At 38.5% G+C, this 22,872-nt stretch overlaps 1 protein-coding gene and 1 long non-coding RNA gene across 2 annotated transcripts; both read right to left on the reverse strand.

The window, feature by feature from the left end:
- Nucleotides 1-213: 213 nt before the first annotated feature.
- LOC308679653 lies at nucleotides 214-5,693 on the reverse strand. Its single transcript, XR_014028834.1, has 2 exons — nucleotides 5,130-5,693; nucleotides 214-913 (listed from the first exon to the last, which is right to left on the reverse strand). It is a non-coding gene; the product is annotated as an uncharacterized lncRNA (long non-coding RNA).
- Nucleotides 5,694-8,438: 2,745 nt separating this feature from the next.
- Nucleotides 8,439-11,630, reverse strand: cd93 (CD93 molecule). Its single transcript, XM_081347248.1, has 2 exons — nucleotides 9,449-11,630; nucleotides 8,439-8,864 (listed from the first exon to the last, which is right to left on the reverse strand). Exons 1-2 carry the CDS (start codon nucleotides 11,101-11,103, stop codon nucleotides 8,774-8,776), a joined length of 1,746 nt encoding a protein of 581 aa, XP_081203374.1. The 5' UTR covers nucleotides 11,104-11,630; the 3' UTR covers nucleotides 8,439-8,773.
- Between the last annotated feature and the right edge of the window lie 11,242 nt (nucleotides 11,631-22,872).

Raw genomic sequence — 22,872 nt, forward strand, 5'->3', positions numbered from 1 at the left:
GAATTACAGAATATCAAAAGCATCCAGAAATGGTTTTATCTTATGCATTCAAGGTAAAACTGTAAATATCAGTAAGATTCAACAGTTAATGTAGGCTACTAACAAATTAAGTGCAAAGCTTGACCACTGAATGACTCAGATGAAAGTTTAGGCTGAAGGAATTAAATTTATTAATAGAAATCATCTAGTCAGATATCTTAAAGATCACAGGGCTAAAAGAAGGCTGCATTTATTTATGTTTGTTTGGCAAATTATGTCTTATCAAAGTGCATATACATCAAGAATATACTTATAGAGGCATTATCATTTTAAACATCAAAAGCAACTTTTGAAAATTATAACAAAAATATGTAAACTTTAGTCAAGTCAAGTCACCTTCATAATGCTTTACACATTTGTTTCAAAGAATCTTTACAGTAATAACAAGAAAATTATTCAGTGATGCAAACAGTTCATTTCGGCTGGCAGCTCTAAAAGAAAATAGTGTCATTGTTCAGCTGAAGTCAGTTCAGTGTTGATTCAGTTCCATTGTAAATATAATCAATTATTAAATCAGTTAATCTATAAAGCAGTTCTGCAGAAAAACAGTGATGTCATCATCCAGCTCAGTTCAGTTCTCATTCAATAGTGTCAGTGCAGTCAGATCAATAATATTGTTGAATATTATATCCCCAAATAAGCAAGCCAGAGGTGACAGTAGCGAGAAACCCAAACTCCATTAGGTGACAGAATGGAGAGAAAAACTTTGGGAGAAACCAGGCTCAGTCGAGGTGCCAGTTCTCCTCTGGCAACGAACAAACACGGTGTGATCATGATTCAGGCTGCATCACAAGTTAGAAATCAGATAGTGGATCAGTAGCATTCAAATATTTAATCCAGTTCCTTTAGCTTGAAGATTGGATTCATCACACCCCTATGGAGACGAAGCAGCATCAGAGAGTCATGTGCAGGCCTACATAGCCTATATTTTCACATGGTCTTTATGGCATGCTATAAGTTAATAATTTTTAATGGTTAATTTTGCTATGAGAATCTTTTAATCATTTTTCAAGAACTATTTTAAAGCTTCAACGCATTTTGAAATAATATATTTATTACATAACATTTCTATTTTAGATAGGGACATAAGAGTTTCACTGTCATACAAAATTCCAATCCTTCAGAGAATGTGTAGTCACAAAGAAGATTACTTGACGTACACTGTAAAAACTAAAGGAGCCTCAAATATCCTGTCGGATACTCAAGGAACTTAAAAATGTAATTTAGGTGCCTCAAAGCTCTTTCTCCTATAGTAGGGTTACTGGAGGAGCATTGACAATATTTGAGGTTCTTGCTGGAACTTATGGGGTCCTTTAAGCACTTTGTATTTAGTTCAGAGGTTCTGGAGTCACCTTTTCATTACCATGAGTCCTCAAAGTGCTTTGGGGGAAAATAGAGGAACTTGAATGTGATAAAAGGGTTATTGGAAGATCTTTTAACATTTAAGTGGTTCCTGGAGGATCTCTTATGTTAAAGCCAGCTTCTGGAGGAACCCAGTGGTTCAGTGAGGCCAGAATGATATTATTATTATTATCCTATTATTACTTAAGTTTGATTCAGTATATATACCCAGGTGAAAAATACGTATAGGCTACTATTAAAAATGAACTTGAGTGTGTTTTTAGTAGGCCTTCAATACAAATATAACCTACTTTAATGCATTTTAATACATTTAACAGTAGCCTACGTCTTTTTCACCTGGGTAGCTTACATTTATTTAGTATAGGCCTATTTTATTGATTAATTTAAACCTTAAACAACAACACTAAATAATAATAATATTAATAAAAAAATTCATTAATTATTTTTGAATAAATAATAGTAATAAAATAATATTTTTTACTTCTTCATAAATTATTATTTGAAGAAGAAGAACCAGGAGGATAAAGGTTTTATTCAGTCACGAAACTGCTGCTCGCGCTGCTCGCGCGCAACAAAGCTCAAAAGTAACGGCTCTCTCCTCATCAAAGCCTGCCGCATCTTCCGCCGTTTGTTCGGCTCTCCGTTCCAAGGTTTGTAAACTCGCCAACGAAATATAAATACTCACTATTCAAACACACACATATATAAACTAAATTTATTATACATTACTACGTTTTTACAGTGTTTACCACTCGTTTATTGCTATGGTTTATTGAACAGTATCTGGTATGAAGGTTTTAGCTGCGATGCAAACTACGTTGATCTAATGAACAAATTGAAATTATTGACTTATTGTCTTAGATTGATTTAAAGTTAGTCATTCAATTCAACATATTCTGTACAACTGTGTCTTCAAATTGCTGATATAACTTACAGCCTAACTAATTTAGCTGATTCCTGCTGTCGTCATTGGCGTTTGTTATGAATAACAAAAGCAGATTAATATAGTTTGGTCTGTTTTTGTTTAGCCTAACTTTACTTACTACAGCCTACAGGTGCCCTCATTCTCTCAGATATCATTTTGAATCCATTTAGTGGTCAATAAATACTATGTTGTGAATAATCAGCTTTGTTATTTTGTTTCCCCAGAACAACCAGTACAATGTTTCAGTGGCAACATTGAATTACAGTAAGTACCTGCACCACATGCAAGTACTTTATTACTATGAACTTTCTCTGTGTGCAGTTGTATTGTTTGACTGTGTACTTGTGTTTTTTAATCAGTTATTCTCTGAAAATCTTCTTCCCTCATGCTCTCAAATCTCATTCATGTTACATTCATGTAATATCACTGGTTTGGAGCCAATAATGCTATGCATTTTTTATAGGCTATACCTTAATCATATGCATTTGAATATAAGACATTTGAACCCTGAATTATAACTTCAAGTTTGGTCTTTTTCGACAAAAAAAGGAAAAAGCTATTAAATGGCTTCATAAGACTTACAACACAACCCATAACACATGAGTTGTGAATTCATTGATTATTTTTAGGATCTTTTCTGGGACATTTTTGGAGCTTAACCATTTTTATATAAATTGTTGCATTGAATTGAACTAGACAAGTGTACATAAGAATGGTTTCATGAATGATTTACACAATATTTTTCTGCTTGTGTTTCATGCAGTGAAAGTGAATGGTGACTGGGGTTGCATTATGCCTGAGATCTGCTTTTGGGTTCCACAGACAGAAAGTCAAACAGGTTTGGAACGTCACAAGGCTGAGGAAATTATTTGAATTTCACAACAATCACTTTAATAACCTTACTAACAGTAAATTTTGTATTTTGCAGGGATCTCGGTAAGCTGAAATACAAGTTTGAAGAAGAATAAAAATCCTCCTGTAGACCTGAAAATCACTGAAGTGCCTAGACCATCCACCAGAAAAGAGGAAAAACAAACGGAAAATGAAGCTGATGCACCTTTTCACTTTTCTAACTCGTTAAAGGGATACTCCACTTTAAAATGAAAATTCTGTCATCATATACTCACCCTCATGTTGTTTCAAACCTGTATGAATTTCTTTCTTCTGCTGAACAGAAAGGAAGATATTTAGAAGATTATCAGTAACCAGACAGTTTTTGGGTCCCATTGACTTCCATAGTATATTTTTTTCCTACTAAGGAAGTCAATGGGACCCAAAAACTGTCTGGTTACTGATAATCTTCTAAATATCTTCCTTTCTGTTCAGCAGAAGAAAGAAATTCATACAGGTTTGAAACAACAAGAGGGTGAGTATATGATGACAGAATTTTCATTTTAAAAGTGAACTACTCCTTTAAGTACCTCACATGTCCCTTGTGAAGATTTTATAATTGATTGCATTTTATGTTGCAGCGAGTAAAGGTGCGTCACATTTGTGAATTTCGTGAAATTACACAGGCAAAAAGGTCCATTGACCATTGTCAGCAGTGTAGCAATGTAATGTATGAAGCACCACACAAAATTGCTGAACAGTAGCGTCAGACTTAGCGAACTGAAACACGTTTTAAAATTAAGTGTAGATGGACATTTTTAATTAGTCAATTTTAATTTTTTACATTGATTTATTACATGGAACATGTGTTTTCCATGCATTTTGTTGAGATGTCTTTTCTTGTGTAGCCTATTGTATACACATGGTTGATTATTCATGTTACTTAGGCCTATGTATTATACAATTTTTTTTGTGTGTATTCATTGATATTAATCTATTACTAGCTTTTTTCCCCAAGTGCATTGAAGTGTATGTATTAAAATGGATCTAAAATATGTAATAAACAATTCTTATTTTGTATTTGGTTCAGTTTGTTTATTATAATAGAAGTTTATGGTAACCGTAGTAACAACATGAAATTAATTTAATACAAATAATAAAAAATAATAAAAAACTGAAATTTGGTTCCTGGAGGCACCCACAGTGGTTCCACACAGTGCTTCATATAAGAGTTCCTCAGGAAACCTGTGTGGTTCCTCAGAGAACCACCCCTTTTTAAAGGGTGCCTAGAGGATCTAAAGACGGTTCCGCCGGTGTGGCAAAGTGAAGAACCCCAAAAGGTTCCTCCAGGCACCTTTAATTTTTACAGTGTATAGCTACACAAAGAGACATTACTATCAACTTAGTTAGCAAGTTATCATTCACTTGGATACACTTCCTTGAAACTCGTCATAATCTGGTGGATTGCATTCCTGTACAGTTGCTTTACGTCCGCGCAAATAACGCACAAGTACTAATAGAGCAAAAGCAGCTACAACTAGGAATATGATCAGCCCAACATATTCTCCTGGGGTCGACATGCCCCCCCGTGCTATATAATTAGGGAACGGTGTTGTGAATACTTGACCATTAAATATATCAGGACCGAGAACGCATTCACTTCCATTAACGAGGATAAAGGGCTGAAAGCAATCACATCTATAACTTCCTATCGTATTTATACACTTGTGAGCACAGCCATGATTTGATTCACATTCATCTATATCTTCGCAGGTTTTTTCGCTTCTAACAAAACCATCCGGACACCAACACGCCGTCCCGCTTCTCAGACACAACGCTTCACAAACTGTTGTTGTGCAATATAAGTCACAGCGGCGTGGATCCAGTGCATTAGGACGGAATCGCTCCATACACGAACACCTGTATCCGGTTCCCATAGGAATACATTTATGTTCACAGGGTGCATACATACATCGATTATCATCCAGAATGACCACACTTCCTTTGCAGAGATCCCGCTGAGGGTCCTCACACAGAAATCCATCCAGTTTTTCTGCGCATGGTTTCACAGTCAATCTTCTGTCGCTGGAGACAGACACGCAGAGAGGAACGCACGCCGTTTCTGCGCTCTCCAAGTTCGTCAACTCCGTGGTCATTTCTCTTTCGCCTAATGCACTCGTATTACACTTATCCTTTGGAAAATGTTGTCCTATCCAAAAGTGCCCTATCCTGTTATCAAGAAGAAAGCCGAAAACTTTATCAGATCCATTCGGCTGGATAGACAATTGACCGCCCCGTTCTCTGCAATTCTCTTGAGCCGTTTGAAAGTCCGCTGGTATTTGGTACAAGTTTGCACAATGTTTTAGATTACTTGAGCAAGCACAGCTATGCTCCAATCCAGCACAAGACGAAATTAACACGATGAAAATCAAAATCGTTTGTCCATAAGAATCCATCCTATCTTGATTTCAAGAGGAACGGCAACTTGAGCTGAATGAGGATAGTCTGTATGGCTTTAAAAGCATTGAATGTTCCCAACTTTAGAAAACCCATTAGCAGAGATAAGCCAAAACATAGGAAGGAAACCCCGCCTGAGGGAGCCGAGAAATATGGCCTACACCACAAGGTCGTTGACAAACACGGTCGGTTCTATCATGCACCAAGGCAATGACCTTGAAAATTACTCATGATAATTGTGATCCCACGAGAATGTTCACAGTTACCGATTCATTCATTCATTCATTCATTCATTCATTCATTCATTCGCTCACTTACTTCCTCACGTAGTCTGCTCTTTCGAATACACTTCACGAGGGCTATTCAATTCTGTTCCTGAAGGGCCACGAACCGGAGATTTTAGTTTCAACCCCACTTAAACACACCAGGACCAACTAGAATAAAATATTTTTTAAATAGAAATAGAGTAGCTTCTTAAAGTGCAAAAATAAAATAGTAAAATACAAGTAGGCCTATGATCTTATGTTCACTTAAAGAAAACTTACAAGTATACTTGCAGTATAAAACTAACTAGTTTACTGAGAGTATACTTCAATGTGGACTTTGATAAGCTAAAGAATGTGCTACAAGTATTTGACAAGATAACTATCAGTATATACTTTCACTCATAGTATAGTGTACTCAAAGTTTACTACTGTTACACTTAAAGTGTGCTTAAAAGCATACTTTTATAGGCTACTAAAGATTAGTCCCAGCTAGAAATAGTACACTTACAAGTATACTTCTATTTCATTGATCTGAGTATACTTACTACATAAAGTATACTTAAAATATACTTGAACTTTACTTAATAAAATTAACAAAGCATACTTATCTTTTGTTAGGGTAGCCCTGTCGAACAACAAATCTTTAGATCACTGAAAACAGTTAAATGTAGCTTTATTTGTTCAACCAGACTTTTTTTTACAACAGTAGCTACACATTGTGTACTTAAAACAACAACAACAACAACAAAGTCTTTATATATTTACATTTAGTGCCAGAAAGAAAGAAAGTTCACTGAAAAAACATTGCCCTTTTGTGACTTGTTCAAATTGTATCATGATGGGTCCTGTTCAATTAAATATTATTTTATAGGCTTTACAGCAAGACAATTATCGAACAAAACAATAAAACAGAAACTGTATTTAATAAGGTAAATGGTTAAACAAAAGTTGACATCACATATAACTTGCCCTTCCCTGACAGAAAAACACCCTGAAAAAGTGTTCATCTATTCGTTAAAGTCTAACTTCTTTATTGACCCTTGGTGCCTTGTGTAAAAAAATAAAAAATAAAAATCATACTCCACATTCCATACCAGATGGGGGCAGTATACCTCCAGAAAGTGAGTTGGTCTACTCTAGAGTATGAATATGACATCTTCAAGCTACTCCCCTTCACCTTTACCAGTGAATATGTTCATATTCGTTTTGTTCATATTACATTTTTATTGTTAGTTTGAATTACATTAATTTGACAGACAGCATTCGCTGATGTTGACCAAGCTAGCGCCAACGTAACTTACAGAGCTTCCAACTCTCACGCATTCACCGTGAGACACACGCAATTGACACTTTTCACACGCTCTCACGCCACACATCAATTTTCTCACGCACAGAAAAATCGTGAAGCAAAGAGGACAACGGAGACCGACAGACTAGACAGAGCAGGTTAGTTATGATATAAAAAATCTCAGCTCTCAGATTCTGTCAATTTTATTACGCAATTCAAACAATAAATACCGTTTTGGCGCTTGTAAATGTTACACGACAGATCCCTAGCGCACGTGAACCGATCATCTCTACTAATAGTAAAGCAGTAGGCTACTTTCCACATGATTGACATCAGGTTCAAGTATGCCCACAAGCCGTGCGAGTTATTCGTGTATTTGGATGTTTGACTGGTGGTTATGTTGCCCGCATACCGCCTCCCATGGCCGAAACTGGTATTACGACACCTGTCGTGCCGTGGCTAGTAATGCTAATGCTAATTCAGGTTGATATCTCTGCAGCACTATAGAGAGCCTAAGTCCCGCCCCTCCGCTTCCGGCTCATGGGACCTTACTTCGGAAAAAATATGTATGGAAGTCAATGGCGAGAGATAACTTATCTTTTTATTCCGTCTGAACTGTGCCCTGAATTACACATATGATGTTTGTCAATTTAAAAGGTAATTATGAAAGTCAAGAAAGTCGCAGTTTGTCATAAAACAGAAGAGTAACGTTTAGTTTTATGTGAAAATCGCTCAATGAACTACATCTCTCGTCTCGCACTATGTACGTCACAAGATCCGTTGCTCGTATGTGTGTATTCTGGCTCAAAACACTCAGGCATGACGGCGTTGCGTTACGATTATAAGGTAAGACTATAGAAAAAATGACAGACGTTAGCTTCAGTAAAGTTAGCTTCATTCATTGAGAGAAAAGGCATGACGTCGCATGCGCGCCTTCTGGGTTTGTAGTCTTTCTAATTACGTATTTTCACAGTCTTATACCTCAGCAGTTTTACATCAAGCTGCGACTTTCTTGACTTTAAAATGTATCTTTTAAATTGATAAACATCATATGTGTAAATCAGGGCACAATTCAAACGAGATCAAAATATTTGTTGTCTCTCGCCATTGACTACCATACAATATTTTTCCGAAATAAGGTCCCATGGTGGTCGACCGGAAGGGGAGGGACTTAGGCTCTCTATAACTTGTCATTTTTTTATGACATCATCGCCCTTATTTCTTCTCATTCTTTTGATGCGTGTAGCTCTTTTTTTTTTTTTATATTTTTACCTCAATTCTGACACATGGCACCTTTAAAGTATCCTGTGTGATTTTTTTATGCTATATTTTTTTTCCAACATATAGAGGGAAAAAAATATGATAATTCTGAAATCTGAAAAAAAATTCACTGTCCGGATGCCCAGTAAAGAGCACATTCAGGGCTTTTCAGGGATACCAAATGTTTGGAGATTTCAACATGACAACAACATCTCCTTGGTCTTTAACAATGATTTAGTAATCAAATGTAGTACTCTTTTGGACATGTGATAATATTTTGTCATTATCATATAAATCTGGCTAATTTTCAAACTGTTTATCATAAATCAACATCTCAGGAAAATGTTAATCAAAATATGACTTTCTGTTACAAAACAGTGCACTGATTTCATACATGTCCTCTGTAGAGCCACCAGAACTTAAAGCATCAGGCATTCTGGAAGACACAACAAGTGAATAGGGAAATAAATTATATATAAATATTAATATGAAATATTAGATATTATGAAAATGTTGCCAATTATTTCTCCCATTATTAAACTCCTGTTTTCATTACATGTTGCCCCAAGAACACATTGATATGCAAATCAGATACAGTGTATATATAAATTATTGAATGGGACTACATTTATGGCCATTTTACCCATATTGCATAAAGCAAAATGGTATTCATTCCGTTATTTGTTTCATAGTTGAGAATCACCTTTATACTAATTTTTGTTTACAAACAATTCTGACCTAATTTTTTTTTAATTGAATTAAAAAAAAAAATAATCCCTTTGTTTTTGCCAGTAATTTCACATCATTTCATTTTTGCCTGGTGTCCACAGAGGACATAACATAACATAATAACTTTTTTTTTCTTTACATTTTTTTTTTGTAATGCTCTAAACAATGTTATGACATGAAAAAATAATACATAAAAAAACTTTTAAAAGTTATGAACTGGTGTAGATAACATTGTATCTCTGTAAAATACGATGCTGACAGAAAATAAGTATTCACACTTGGAATAATTACATTCTATTATTCAGTTGAGTGTTGCTTTTTTTCCGTTCTTTGTCCAATCCAGATGAAACCCAGCAGTAGTTGTCAGCGGTGGTATTTTTCAAAGTGGCTTTTTTTGAACGTTTCCATAAAACGACAGATATAACCACAATGAGCGAAACCAATGCAAAAACTGAAGCTAAGACGCTCACCAATATCCAAGAACTACCGAGGAAACTTTCTCTGCGTTTAGTGGAGTCCACTTTAGTGTTTGTCTTGTTAAGTGGAGGGGGGTTGATTGTTGTCGAGTCAAAACTGACAGGTAAGTGACTCAATTTAGTGATGAATTCTTCTCTATGAACTGGAGGAGGAGTGTTTTGAGAATTCTCAGTGGGATCCTGGATGCAGCTGATGCCATTTTTAGCCAAAATGAAGTTTTCTCTGCATGAACATTTGAAACTACCCATAGTATTGTTGCAGATGTCTTCACATGGTTTACCAAGACATTCATCTATATCTGTACACCCGCTATCTGATAATAAAACGTAACCTGCGTGGCAGTAACAAGAGAATGAACCCTCCGAATTGAGACAGCCCTGCTGACACCTTGATTCGGTGCATTCGTCCACGTCTTTACATTTGCCAGCAAAAAGCCTGAAACCTGGGTTACACTCACAAAGAAAGCTTCCCGGCGTGTTATGACACCTGTGTTCACCGCAGACACTCTGATGACATTCATCGATATCAACGCAGCTGATGTTGTCTTCAGACAGCTGAAATCCATCCGCGCATGCGCACGAAAATCCAGCAGCTGTCGGAATACACTTTGATTTGCAAGGTGAATTTTCGCAGGTGTTTCTGAGAGCACAACTTACTTGATCATCCATCAGATAATAACCGTCACGACATTTACAACGAACACTTGCTCCAGAAGTCTCTGCACAAAGGTGATCACAGCCTCCGTTTTTACGCGCACAACGTCTATTATCTCGAGCGCAAAAACGCTCTGAATTTTTCCAGCCAAAAATGCCATCTTTGTTGTCACAAAATGAGATAAAGGATTCTGCATCTTCCGACCCGCCGCACAGTATTTCAGCCCATGTCCCGTGTGGTAACATCGCCAACTTTTCACTTTGAGTTTGCGGTTTGACTAAGAACGGAAGATTGTACTTGACATCACCTGGTTTTTCCATCACTATAGGTTTGCACATGCCTTTGGAAAGAAATTTACATATATAAAATGCACTTTCTTTGCATGAGCCATCTGTCCACTTGAGATCATCAGTCAGCGAAATCGACACGCATCTTTTTTCCGTGCACGTGCTCAAAGGTCGCTTTTTCCATTTGGAATATTTGGACTCGCTTGGCTCTGACGTCCATCTGAAGCCGTGTAACTTCTGAGTGACATCAGTGCAGCGTCCTTTCAGCAACTCAAGTCCGATCCAAAGTTTAGAGTTAAGGATGCTGTCTTCTGCTGCTAGAAGAGCTAATTTAACGCTCTGGAATTCATTGTCATTTCTCATTGTAACCAAATTGCCGCCGTTATTGACACAGTTTTCTGAAGCATTTTCAAAATGCTTCTCCTTCAAATGCAGTGTGAAGCAAGCCTCGGCTGTGCAGGTTGGGATCACCCGGTCAGTTCCGTCAGCGACAAAAAAGGACAACATCAGAATCAGTACACGCATCATCCCGCCACTTTCATTAATGTTAAAATACTTCTCGCTTTGTGGAGAAATATTCAGTTCATCTCAGAGAATGGAGAAAGAGTTCTTCATAGGAATTCCAAGACTCAAGCTAATGCATCCTGTTTAGTGAATAACCTACAACGGAAATAATGTTTCATTTGTGTCTTCTCAGGGCGAGTTCCTGACGCCAACAAAAAACAACTGACCAGGCTGCTGATTGTTTTGACTACTTTCCCAGATGTATCAGCCTATGGCAGTTCAACAACGTGACACCAGTCCAATTTTAGATTTAGCCTAATATCCATGTTTCAAGCTGTTATAGTTTCTAATGAAGAATCACATTCACACCATATCAACCAAGAGAGATTCATAATTTAGTTTTCCATGAGTAATAAGTGCCTAAGGTTTGTCAAGTATCAAACAAACAAATCCTGATGTTCTTGTGTCATCAAAATTAAACAATAATAATCAGACAAACTGGGAGAGTAGAAAATCCATATATTTTCATTAATCATAATTCACAAATTAATGTTATCAAAAAGAGGGAAAAAGTTGAGTATTATGTTTTCATTATTACCCCAGCCCCCAGCCAACCCTAACATAATTCTGGATATACTTATTATAGTAGGCTAATTACAATAACGGTAATAACTAACCTTGAATCTACCCTTAAATCTAACCTTGACCCATGTAGTTACCTTATATTACTCCAACCCTTTAGGACAATAGGGTTAGTTTTTACTATAGGGCTGGTTGTCACACTTTTTACTTTTTTTTTTCAAAATTTTCTGGAACAAGATATATTTCTTTGCACAAACACTGACATTTTGTGCTGATAGTTGGTAAATGAACTGCCTTTTATAGGTTATTCAGCAGTAAAAACGAATACAAAACTAGGTGTTTGAAACTAATATACAAAACCACGGCTATAGAGAATACATACATTTGTGTAACTAAACTTTTAATTAAAATAGTCACTAACATAAAGCGCTGTGCATGTGACAACCCTGAATTTAACATTTAATGCATACTGCATACTCAGCCACAAAGGTTATGATCTTGTACACAGAAACAAACACACAACATGTCTTGCCATTGTGTCTGTTGCCTGCCTGATGCTGATAAATCTAGCCATGGATCACATCCTGTGTTTGTGTTGAGCAGGGCAGCGCCTCCACTTGAATGGCAGGAAATGACCTAAGACACCCTTCCGGTGGGCCCTTAAGACCCTGTGTCGATGCATTGAAGTTGCTTTTTTTTTGTAGTCATTGGGAATTGTACTCTTTCCTACTATTTTGCATTATACAGGGTGTTGGAACTAGTGAAAAACATTGTCTTCACTGCATTAATACAAGTTAGCATAACTGTGATGATAAGGAACTTCATCAGAAATGCAAAGGACATATTGATAACATACAAAAAGGATGATCTACTTAAAAGGATGGACATAGATACTTATAGTGGGTCATGTCAATGAAGCCCATACTCATAATCATAATTCACTCTATCCAAGTTTATTAATATTCCATTTCAGTACAAAGACCAACCCATTGTCTCTCCCCAAATATCTCACTCTTTTAAAACAGAAAACCTCCACAGACAAAGAAACATCTGCTGTCCGTCCCATGAGCTCTGCCTTGTAAACAGACAGTTTCCTTCCTCTGTATATTTTCTGATCAGACATCTGCTTGTTTGCAATTTTGCGTCTACCTACTGGTGCAAAAGACTACACAGCTAGCAAAAAGTTGTCTATTAGATGTTGAATAGACGTAAATCTTCAACGTCTAATTACGACTTTTCAACGTTGAAAATAAATCGATCTTGATGGAATATGTAAAACTTTTTAAATTTATTTGAAATAATAATGAACATGGTTTGGTAGTTTGTTTTTCTCCGTTATTTTAGCATGTATAACAGACTTATCCTGTCTTAGATGATCAGTTGAAAACACATAGTCAAACAGTCCAGCCGAAACTAGTTGAAATCACGTTGTAAACCAGTCCAAGGCGGACTGACTTATTTTCAACCATATTTCAAAGTTGAAAGACTGGTGAGCATAAATATTAAATTCAAAATGTATTGTTGAATTTCTGCAAGACTTTTTAGCCTATCAATAAACAAAACAAAAGTCACCTTGAAATTAAAATTGATGATCCAATCAGTTCCCGGTGGACAAAATCAAGTCCCGCCCTACATTTTTTTTCGTTCGAGAAACAATCACTTTGATATAGCCAAGGCCTACATCACAATAGGAAAGAAAAGACTATCCCAACTTCCGTTTCACGCAGACTTTAAAGGCACCATGATTCCAAAATGGACAGAGATCTGAGCACCTTGTTTATTTCAGGTGCTGTGTTTGTGTTTTTCTGCTTCTCTTTTTTAGTCTCACAACTGGGAGGAGCGTCAGTGTGTGTGAGCAGGCCTGACCCTCCTCTGAGGAGAGCTATTATCTTCTTTTATGGATTTTATCGAAACACAGATGTTTTAATCGTCGTTTTAATATTAAACAGCCATTTTAAGGGCTGTCTCAATCACAAAATGATCCCAGTGCACTGAAACGTTCATTCCCTAAAAAGTCCCACAATGCACCATGAAAACCAGGGAGATAATGTCGGAAAGATATCAGTTCTGCTGTTGTTCATAAACACCTGTAGTGATGTTGTACAATGAGGACGTTGTCATGCTGCTGAAAATAGAGTAATCAGTGTCCTGATGTGTAGTGAGCTGGGTCCTTACTGTCCTTACCAGTGCCTGAATTCATGTACAAGATATAGCCTACTGATTAACGACCCCGGAAGCTATAGGGAGCATGGTCAGCTAGTAAAATAGCCTAAAAGATGTTTTAATATTCTTATACATTTTGTGTTTATTGATTCTAATATTGTTGTTCCTCCTGCCTTCATTAGGGGATGGCCTAGTCGGTTTGAGTTGCTAGTACTACATTATCATGAAGATATTGATGTTGAAGATATTGAATTAATTTAGTGTCAGTGACCTCTGGTGGAGAACTGGTGACATGACGGCTGTGAATATCAGTTTTTACCAATCAATTTAATGTGCATTTTTTATGACTATGGAAGACAGTAGAAAGCATTTTGTTCTTGAGAATGCAGAAGGAAATGTTAATCTGAGTTTTTATCACTCACAAAAAACAAACAGTGATGAAGATATTGACCAGAAATGCTCACCTTAAATCCTACAGCTCAAACAGTAGAGTGTTGACGCTTGCATCCCAGGGAAAACAAGAATTGATAAGAATGTAAATTTGTGAACCTTGAAATGCAGTGTAAGTCACTTTGGATAAAAGCGTCTGCCAAATGCATAAATGTAAATGTAAGTCCACATTTTATTGACTCTTTTGTGGGTATTTGTAGCCTGCTTATTGTGATGTTTAAAAAATGGTTAAGCCTACATGGTTGATTTTACCAACAGATAACTAAACCCTAAACCTTTAGTTAATGATCTGTAATAACGTAATAGTAATAATAATCTAATAATAATAAATAAAGTTAATTAACTAATATTTTTAAAATCTCTAAAATGACTGAATATAAGACTGTAATTGTAAACCATAACACATTTTTTTAGCCTATATGACCAGAGAAATTGGGTGCCAGACTGAACCAGTCAGCTCCAGATCTTTAGGTGTGCAGGCTATGAAGCCCATGAGGAGAAGCAAAGGTGATTTTGAATACTATGGGGCTTTTGAACGTTTCATCATATAGTCAAGATTATATCATTTTGTTTTGTACTTTTGCTGCTTATTGATAACAAATCTATTATTAATTTGTGCAGCCACCCAGGCCAGAATGCCTATCAGGAGTGTGTTGTGTGACACAGGCACACTGATGGAGCCTTTCACAGAGTGTCCCGGGGAAACCTCTACACCAATAAGAGGAAAAGATGTGGTGTCCACTAATGACTCCACAGTATCAAGATGGAAGTGAGAGCTCAATGAACAGTACAAGGTAATGCGTTTAGTCCCGTTAGGTTTTTCAGTTAGGCTATATTTGAATGTTTTAATTTAGCTACTTGTTTTTAAAAACTTTTGATTGATTGTCATTAAGTTATTTCTGATACATACACATTACATAACCAAATTATGATTATTTATGCTTTTATTTAAATTAGTTTTTTTCTTTTACATAGAGTCTCCAATGAAGTATTACCCCACCAAGTGACTACATTGTTTATGAAGATAAACTGCTAGAGCTTTTTAGACTTCTCTGGACAAATGGCTGTACCAGAAAAACTGTGTGCTCAGTTTATTCGCCCCGACGAGGAGGAGGCAGTGAGCAGACACAGGTCAAGGTTCTTTAAAAACACATGAGTTCTGTGATAATATCTAATCTTGAAACAGCGCATGAAGTTGTGATCACTTGTACAGGTTGCTCTTGGTATCCTCCACCAAGCAAATTCTCTTCTTTATGGAATCAGCCTTTTTAACACTGGTTCTTGCTTTTTAACACTGTAGTTACCAATAAGTTCAATAGACAGCTTCCATCAAACACAAAGTGAAGAGCTACTTAAAGCTTGGTATAGATGTTACACCTGTCAGCTTGGACACACCTGTCTGTCATCTACAACATTAGAAAAAAATGGTTTGCACTTTTTTTTTTTTTTTTTTGGTGGGACTCCAGTGTGTAAGCACTACTGATTCAAATTTAGACTAAAGAGGGCAGAAATAGGTTGGTACATATTCATTTTGAGTTTTGTAGCTGATTTAAAAAAAAATTGTGTAGTGTGTAACTCTAGTGTGTAAAAAATATTCAAAAATGCAGTGGGGGAAGGAAACCTCTGTATGGTCCTTCTTCAGGAAACTCTTCCCTGATCCGTGTCACAACGCATGAAGGTATGACCACCCGAACATGTTGGCCAACACCACCTAATGACATTGCGATATGCAAGGTGTCCATAAGCGCTGAAAGACAGGTGGTGCACATGTATATTGAAGTGGAGGATAACATTTTTTTAATAAATTATTTCATTATTTATTTTTATATACATTTATTTTTTATATTTATTTATATAAAATTTAACCTTTCTTCCTGGAACTAACCTGTTTGTAACTGTCTCTTCCATCTCACCATATAACTGTACGTAAGTGCCATATACAGCTTGTAACACATTGGGGTTTAGTGCTACTGGCTCAAAGCCTGGATGTGCTGTTACACAGCCCACTCCACCAATCTGGTCACACCTGTGTACTACCTACAACATGAGAATGTTTATTACTACTTTGTTAGGATTTATTTAATATTTGGTATGTGGAGGTTGTGTGTTTTTTTCAGGGTTCGTACAAGGTGCTTAAAATGCTTGGAAGTACTTGAATTTGACTTGAAATTTATGATTTATGAAATGGAACTTAAATTATTTAAACACAATATATGTGAAATTAGTGTTTAATTTTATTGATAAAGCAATCTTTTCACACAAAATTATCTTTATCAGATAGGCTGAAGCTTTAGAACCATTTTGCATGGCTATGAGTGTGATATTATTCATAAATATCCGAGTATATGATACAGCTTTCGTTCTTCAGGTGAATCATATTCATAAGGTGGAAAATCTGTTTGAATGCGATATCTTTGTTATAGTAACCTTTAAGTGGTTAAAGTTTCCACAGTCATTGCATCTACTGCACTTTATTTTGTACCTTTATTTTATTTTGTTTAATTTGTTTATTTCCGTTACCTATTTATCTGTATGAACCCTGGTTTTGTGTATAGTACTTATTAAATGAATTAACTGGACTTGGCCTTGTCATATTTCATAGCTATACCTTGGGTATCTCCCTACAACAGACATTCTTTACCAGGGACAGTGAGCTGCAGTGCCCACAGTTGCATCTGTTGAGACAGAATAATTAGAGGGATGCTTGAAATATCTGTTTTTCGCTTCAGGGGAAGGTGGGGGAGAAAAGTCCTCGACTTCAAATGACAGGTCTGGCCCGCGGGAACTAAGGGTGCTGAGGGTGCACACTGACGACAGCTGTTTCACTACATTGCAATTTAAAGCTACACTGTGTAATATTTTAAGTTGATTTTTAGCAAAAAAAAAAAAAAAAAAAACATGTTATTTCAAAATTATACGTTCTCATTAATGTGTAATCACTTCAACCAACTAATCAAGTATTCTCGTAAGTGTATAATCTGCCCTTTAGAATATATACGAGCGAGTCGCTCGAATGGCGGAAGCCATGTTGCGCATCCATCTTGAAAATACATTAGACAAAGAGGGACATACAAGCTTCGCCTTTCGCGTTTTTACACGCAGTGGCACCGTGACGAATGTGAGAGGGATATTTGCTCGCGTTTGCTGGCAGATTTGAAATAATACGGCCATGCACCATAGGAGTTAAAACGCCTTCGGAATGGGAGGAGCTAGAAAGTAATATTCAGTTGGTAGTCATATACAATTTCACCGCTAGATGGGAGTAAATCCTACACAGTGTAGCTTTAAGATGACATGACTTTTTACCTGGTAGTTAGCATCGGCCCGAGGACGGGGGGCGTTGGGGCGTGTCTATACTTTTATTACTTTTTTTAACCTTTGTTTTATAACAAATATTCAACTGACTATCATAAACTATGCATCATTTGAAAGCTAAAACACTCAAGAATCATGTTCTACACTTGTTGTTGCAATCAATACACCAGAGAGGAAAGGGTTAAATTAAATGCAAAAGAACTGGTCTTGTAAACATAAGCAAAATGAACGGCAATACTTATCTTTCATCTCCTATGGTTCAGTTCAGTTCGGACGAATCCAAGAAACAACAGCATACATTTCAATGTAAGGGTCCACTCTTCAAAATGCATCCCACTTTTTAATCCAAAACAACGAAAAAATAGGAAAAAAAACTCAACCAAAACAGTAAGGGAGGTCCTTCTTCAGGAAACTCTTCCCTGATCCGTGTCACAACGTTGCCACTGTTGCCTTTGGCTTGCTCAGTTGGGGACATTTGGGGATATTTAATTTAATTAATCAATCAACAATACTATTGATCAGCATTACCAAACGTGGACATTTTCCACTAGAAACAAACATTGATGTATTATTTTAATTTAATACTGTGAAGCTGCTTTGATACAATCTGTATTGTGAAAAGCGCTATATAAATAAACTTGACTTGACTTGACTGACTTGACAACGCATGAAGGTATGACCACCCGAACATGTTGGCCAAGGTACCTACCTAACACTACCTAGTTAATCATAAATTTCAAGTCAAATTCAAGTACTTCCAAGCATTTTAAGCACCTTGTACGAACCCTGAAAAAACACACAACCTCCACATACCAAATATTAAATAAATCATCCTAACAAAGTAGTAATACACATTCTCATGTTGTAGGTAGTACACAGGTGTGACCAGATTGGTGGAGTGGGCTGTGTAATGCTACTTTGAGCCAGTAGCACTAAACCCCAATGTGTTACAAGCTGTATATGGCACTTACGTACAGTTATATGGTGAGATGGAAGAGACAGTTACAAACAGGTTAGTTCCAGGAAGAAATGTTAAATTTTATATAAATAAATATAAAAAATAAATGTACATAAAAATAAATAATGAAATAATTTATTAAAAAAATGTTATCCTCCACTTCAACATACATGTGCACCACCTGTCTTTCAGCGCTTATAGACACCTTGCATTTCGCAATGTCATTAGGTGGTGTTGGGTAGGTACCTTGGCCAAGTTAAAATAAATTCAACTAAAACACGCCTCGAGACCTTGCGTTTTCCCCCTGTTCCACTGCCAGCGTTTGGCGTCTTGCGTTTTCGCTTTGAATGATTATGCTTTCTGTGTGAACCGGCACTCCTGAGTGAGCACCATAAGGTAATATGTAGGCCGGAGGTCGATGATCGACCTTTGTTGCAAAGCTACCTGCGTCACTCCAGTCACTCTCCATTTTAGAGTCTGACAGCAGCTGTCAACTGATCCGTCACTGCCAGGGGGATAATCCAGCTCTCAAATAGCGTACCATCCCCTAACAAGCCATCACCTGCTGTTAGCATTCCATTGACTCCCATTCATTTTGGCGTCACTTTGACAGCGAATAACTTTACATCTGAGGCGTTTAAAGACTCTATTTGTCCATTGTTTATTTATAAAGAAACACGACAATGTATAAAAGGCTCCATTACCTTGTATCTTACATTATTGTCCCGTAGAAGCAGTTTTTTTTTTTTATTTTTTATTAATGAAAAATTATTGTACATATATATGAATACATCAGTAAACATGTCACAGGAAGACAATTTAAAATATTTAAATTTCTGTTTGTGAATGTAGTGTTTGGATATAAGTATAAACAAATTGGTAACAAATTCAATACATTTCTGTTTGTGTGTAAAATAAAAAACAACATCTCGTTTTGTAAAAGTGTAAGAATTATCAAGAAAACCAAGGTGATTAGATAACATCAACCAGAAATTACGTACAACATCACATTCATAGAAAACATGCAAAATGGATTCATCATCTTTGTCACACAATGAGCAATTTTGGCCAATGTCCATGTATTTGGAGAGCAATAGATTACAAGGGATATTTTGTGAAGTATTTTAAACTGAGTCTCTATTATCCTGTTGGAAATGCAAAACTTGTATGGTAACAACCATGTCTTTTTCCAATCAACATCTGGAATCTGGTTGTCCCAAAAAATTTCCCTCGGGGAGAGCTCTTATTCTTACTATGTATCACATTTCTAATAAATTTGTTGTTACATATTCTATCAGTGAGCAAATAGCCATTAATGGTGAGTGTAGGATTATAACAACTCTTTTGTAAATATGAGGAGTGACATTTCATAAGTTGTAGAATACCAGAGGGGATGGCTTTACAAACAGTGATAAATTCATGAGCACGTATGGGTAAATTAAAACAAGACATGAAGTTTTCATAAGTCAAAATGTTACCTTGCTTATCAAAAAGGTCAATGATAAAAGAAACACCATGTGCATGCCATGTAGGGAAGAAGATGGATTTGTTTTTGACAGTGATGTCTTGGTTGTTCCATAAAAGTGATTTGTGGGGAGAAAAGTTATGGACATAAATAAAATCAGTTTCCAAGATAATAGAGCTTGTTCGTGGAATTTGGACAAATGGAGAGGAAGTTTAGAAGGGGAGTAGTTACATTTGAGAAGAAATTCTAGACCGCCACATTTTCTAAATATATTGTAAAGAATAAAATACCACAATGATTTTTCACCCACTAGTAAACATCTTTTCAACCAGGTAATTTTAAAAGTGTGGTTAGTATCAATAAAATTAATGATTTCAAGGCCTCCATCTGACCTATTGTTTGACAAGACAGATTTTTTAAGCTTGTGTTGCTTGTTTCGCCAGAGGAAGTTTAAAAAGATGCGATTGATGTCGTTACAAGTGGATTCTGAAACAAAAAGGGATAGAGAAGGATATACAAAACGTGAGAGACCTTCTGCTTTCGACAGAAGGACTCTGCCAATGATAGAAAGGTCCCTCTGTGTCATGATTCCTGTCCTGTGTTTCCCTTGTCTGGTGTGCATTTTTGTTATTTCCTGTTCTGTGCCATGTTTTGTAGTCCTTTGTAGTCTTTCTTGTTTATTAGTCTCCCCAGGTGTTTCAGATTAACCACGCCCCCTTGTTATCTTGTTTAGCTTGTTAGTCTCTGTATTTAAACCCTGTATCTTGTTTTAGTGTTTGTGGGTTCTTGTTTGTGTATGTTGGCTGTTTGGTTCCTGTGTCCTGTTTCCCGAGTCTGAGTTTGTCTAGGTTTTGGTTTATTAAATAAAGTTTGCTGCATGTGGATCCTGCTTCCTCCTATCATTCAGCCAGCAGCGTTACAGAAGAACCCACCACTCAATGGATCCAGCAGCAGCTTTGGGGAGTCTCCAGCCAAGATGGCGGCCACGTCTGATTCTGGTTCCCAGGATGGCCGCCACCACGTTGTCTGAGAATCTCCAGCCAAGAAGGCGGCCACGCCTGATTCTGGTTCCAAGGATGGCCGCCGCCACGCTTCCTGAGCCTCTGTCTGTTCCTGAGACCGCATCTGTTCCTGAGTCTGAGCCTGTTCCTGAACCTGAGCTTCTTCACGTCGCTTCTGCTGATCCAGAGACTGTTCACGTCACTTCCACTGATCCAGAGACTGTTCACGTCGTCGCTTCTGCTGATTCAGAGACTGTTCACGTCGCTTCTGCTGATCCAGAGACTGTTCACGTCGCTTCTGCTGATCACGTCACTTCTGCTGATCCAGAGACTGTTCACGTCGCTTCTGCTGATCCAGAGACTGTTCACGTCACTTCTGCTGATCCAGAGACTGTTCACGTCGCTTCTGCTGATCCAGAGACTGTTCACGTCACTTCTGCTGATCCAGAGACTGTTCACGTCGCTTCTGTTGATCCAGAGACTGTTCACGTCACTTCTGCCGATCCAGAGCTTCACGCCATCCCAGAGTCTCCTTCGCCGCTGGTCCCGCCCAGCTCAGAGTCTCCTTCACCGCTGGTCCCGCCCAGCTCAGAGTCTCCTTCGCCGCTGGTCCTGCCCAGCTCAGAGTCCTCTTCACCGCTGGTCCCGCCCAGCTCAGAGTCTCCTTCAACGCTGGTCCCGCCCAGCTCAGAGCCCTCTTCGCCGCTGGTCCCGCCCAGCTCAGAGTCCTCTTCACCGCTGGTCCCGCCCAGCTCAGAGTCTCCTTCAACGCTGGTCCCGCCCAGCTCAGAGCCCTCTTCGCCGCTGATCCTGCCCAGCTCAGAGCCCTCTTCGCCGCTGGTCCTGCCCAGCTCAGAGCCCTCTTCGCCGCTGGTCCTGCCCAGCTCAGAGTCCTCTTCGCCGCTGGTCCGGCCCAGCTCAGAGCCCTCTTCGCCGCTGGTCCTGCCCAGTTCAAAGCCCTCTTCGCTGCTGGTCCGGCCCAGCTCAGAGCCCTCTTCGCCACTGGTCCTGCCCAGCTCAAAGCCCTCTTCATCGCTGGTCCAGGACTCTTTACCGGGGAGCCTCCCCAAGAAAATTTTGGGGGGGGGCAATACACCTCCGGACCAGCCCGATCCGCCAGGACCGCCAGAGGGGTGGTCTCCTGTTCCGCCCTGGCCGCCTGAAGGGTCGTCTCCGCCGTGGCCGCCTGAAGGGTCGTCTCCGCCGTGGCCGCCTGAAGGGTCGTCTCCGCCCTGGCCGCCTGAAGGGTCGTCTCCGCCCTGGCCGCCTGAAGGGTCGTCTCCGCCCTGGCCGCCTGAAGGGTCGTCTCCGCCCTGGCCGCCTGAAGGGTCGTCTCCGCCGTGGCCGCCTGAAGGGTCGTCTCCGCCCTGGCCGCCTGAAGGGTCGTCTCCGCCGTGGCCGTCTCCTCAGCCAGCACTGCCCTGGCTGCCAGCACTGCCCTGGCCGCCTGCACAGCCTGATCCGCCCTGGTCTCCCGTTCTGCCACAGTCTCCAGGCCCTCTGCCGTTCCACGGGCCTGGCCCTCCATCCCGCCCCCGGGTCCGCCTCCGCTCCACCACCCTCCTGAACTATTTCCTGAGGAGCATCTGGAATCTGCTCCTTAAGTGGGGGGCTATGTCATGATTCCTGTCCTGTGTTTCCCTTGTCTGGTGTGCATTTTTGTTATTTCCTGTTCTGTGCCATGTTTTGTAGTCCTTTGTAGTCTTTCTTGTTTATTAGTCTCCCCAGGTGTTTCAGATTAACCACGCCCCCTTGTTATCTTGTTTAGCTTGTTAGTCTCTGTATTTAAACCCTGTATCTTGTTTTAGTGTTTGTGGGTTCTTGTTTGTGTATGTTGGCTGTTTGGTTCCTGTGTCCTG

Source organism: Scardinius erythrophthalmus (genome assembly GCF_964197995.2).
Source record: "Scardinius erythrophthalmus genome assembly, chromosome: 19".
NCBI lineage: Eukaryota > Metazoa > Chordata > Actinopteri > Cypriniformes > Leuciscidae > Scardinius > Scardinius erythrophthalmus.

What these genes read in the sequence shown, in the direction of transcription:
- cd93 (XM_081347248.1), bottom strand. Translation starts at nt 11,103, where the DNA reads ATGATGCGTGTACTGATTCTGATGTTGTCCTTTTTTGTCGCTGACGGA. An exon ending in ACTCAACTGAATAATAGAAT is followed by an intron (nt 8,865 to 9,448) that starts GTAATTATTCCA and finishes TGTGTCTTCCAG; the next exon opens with AATGCCTGATGCTTTAAGTT.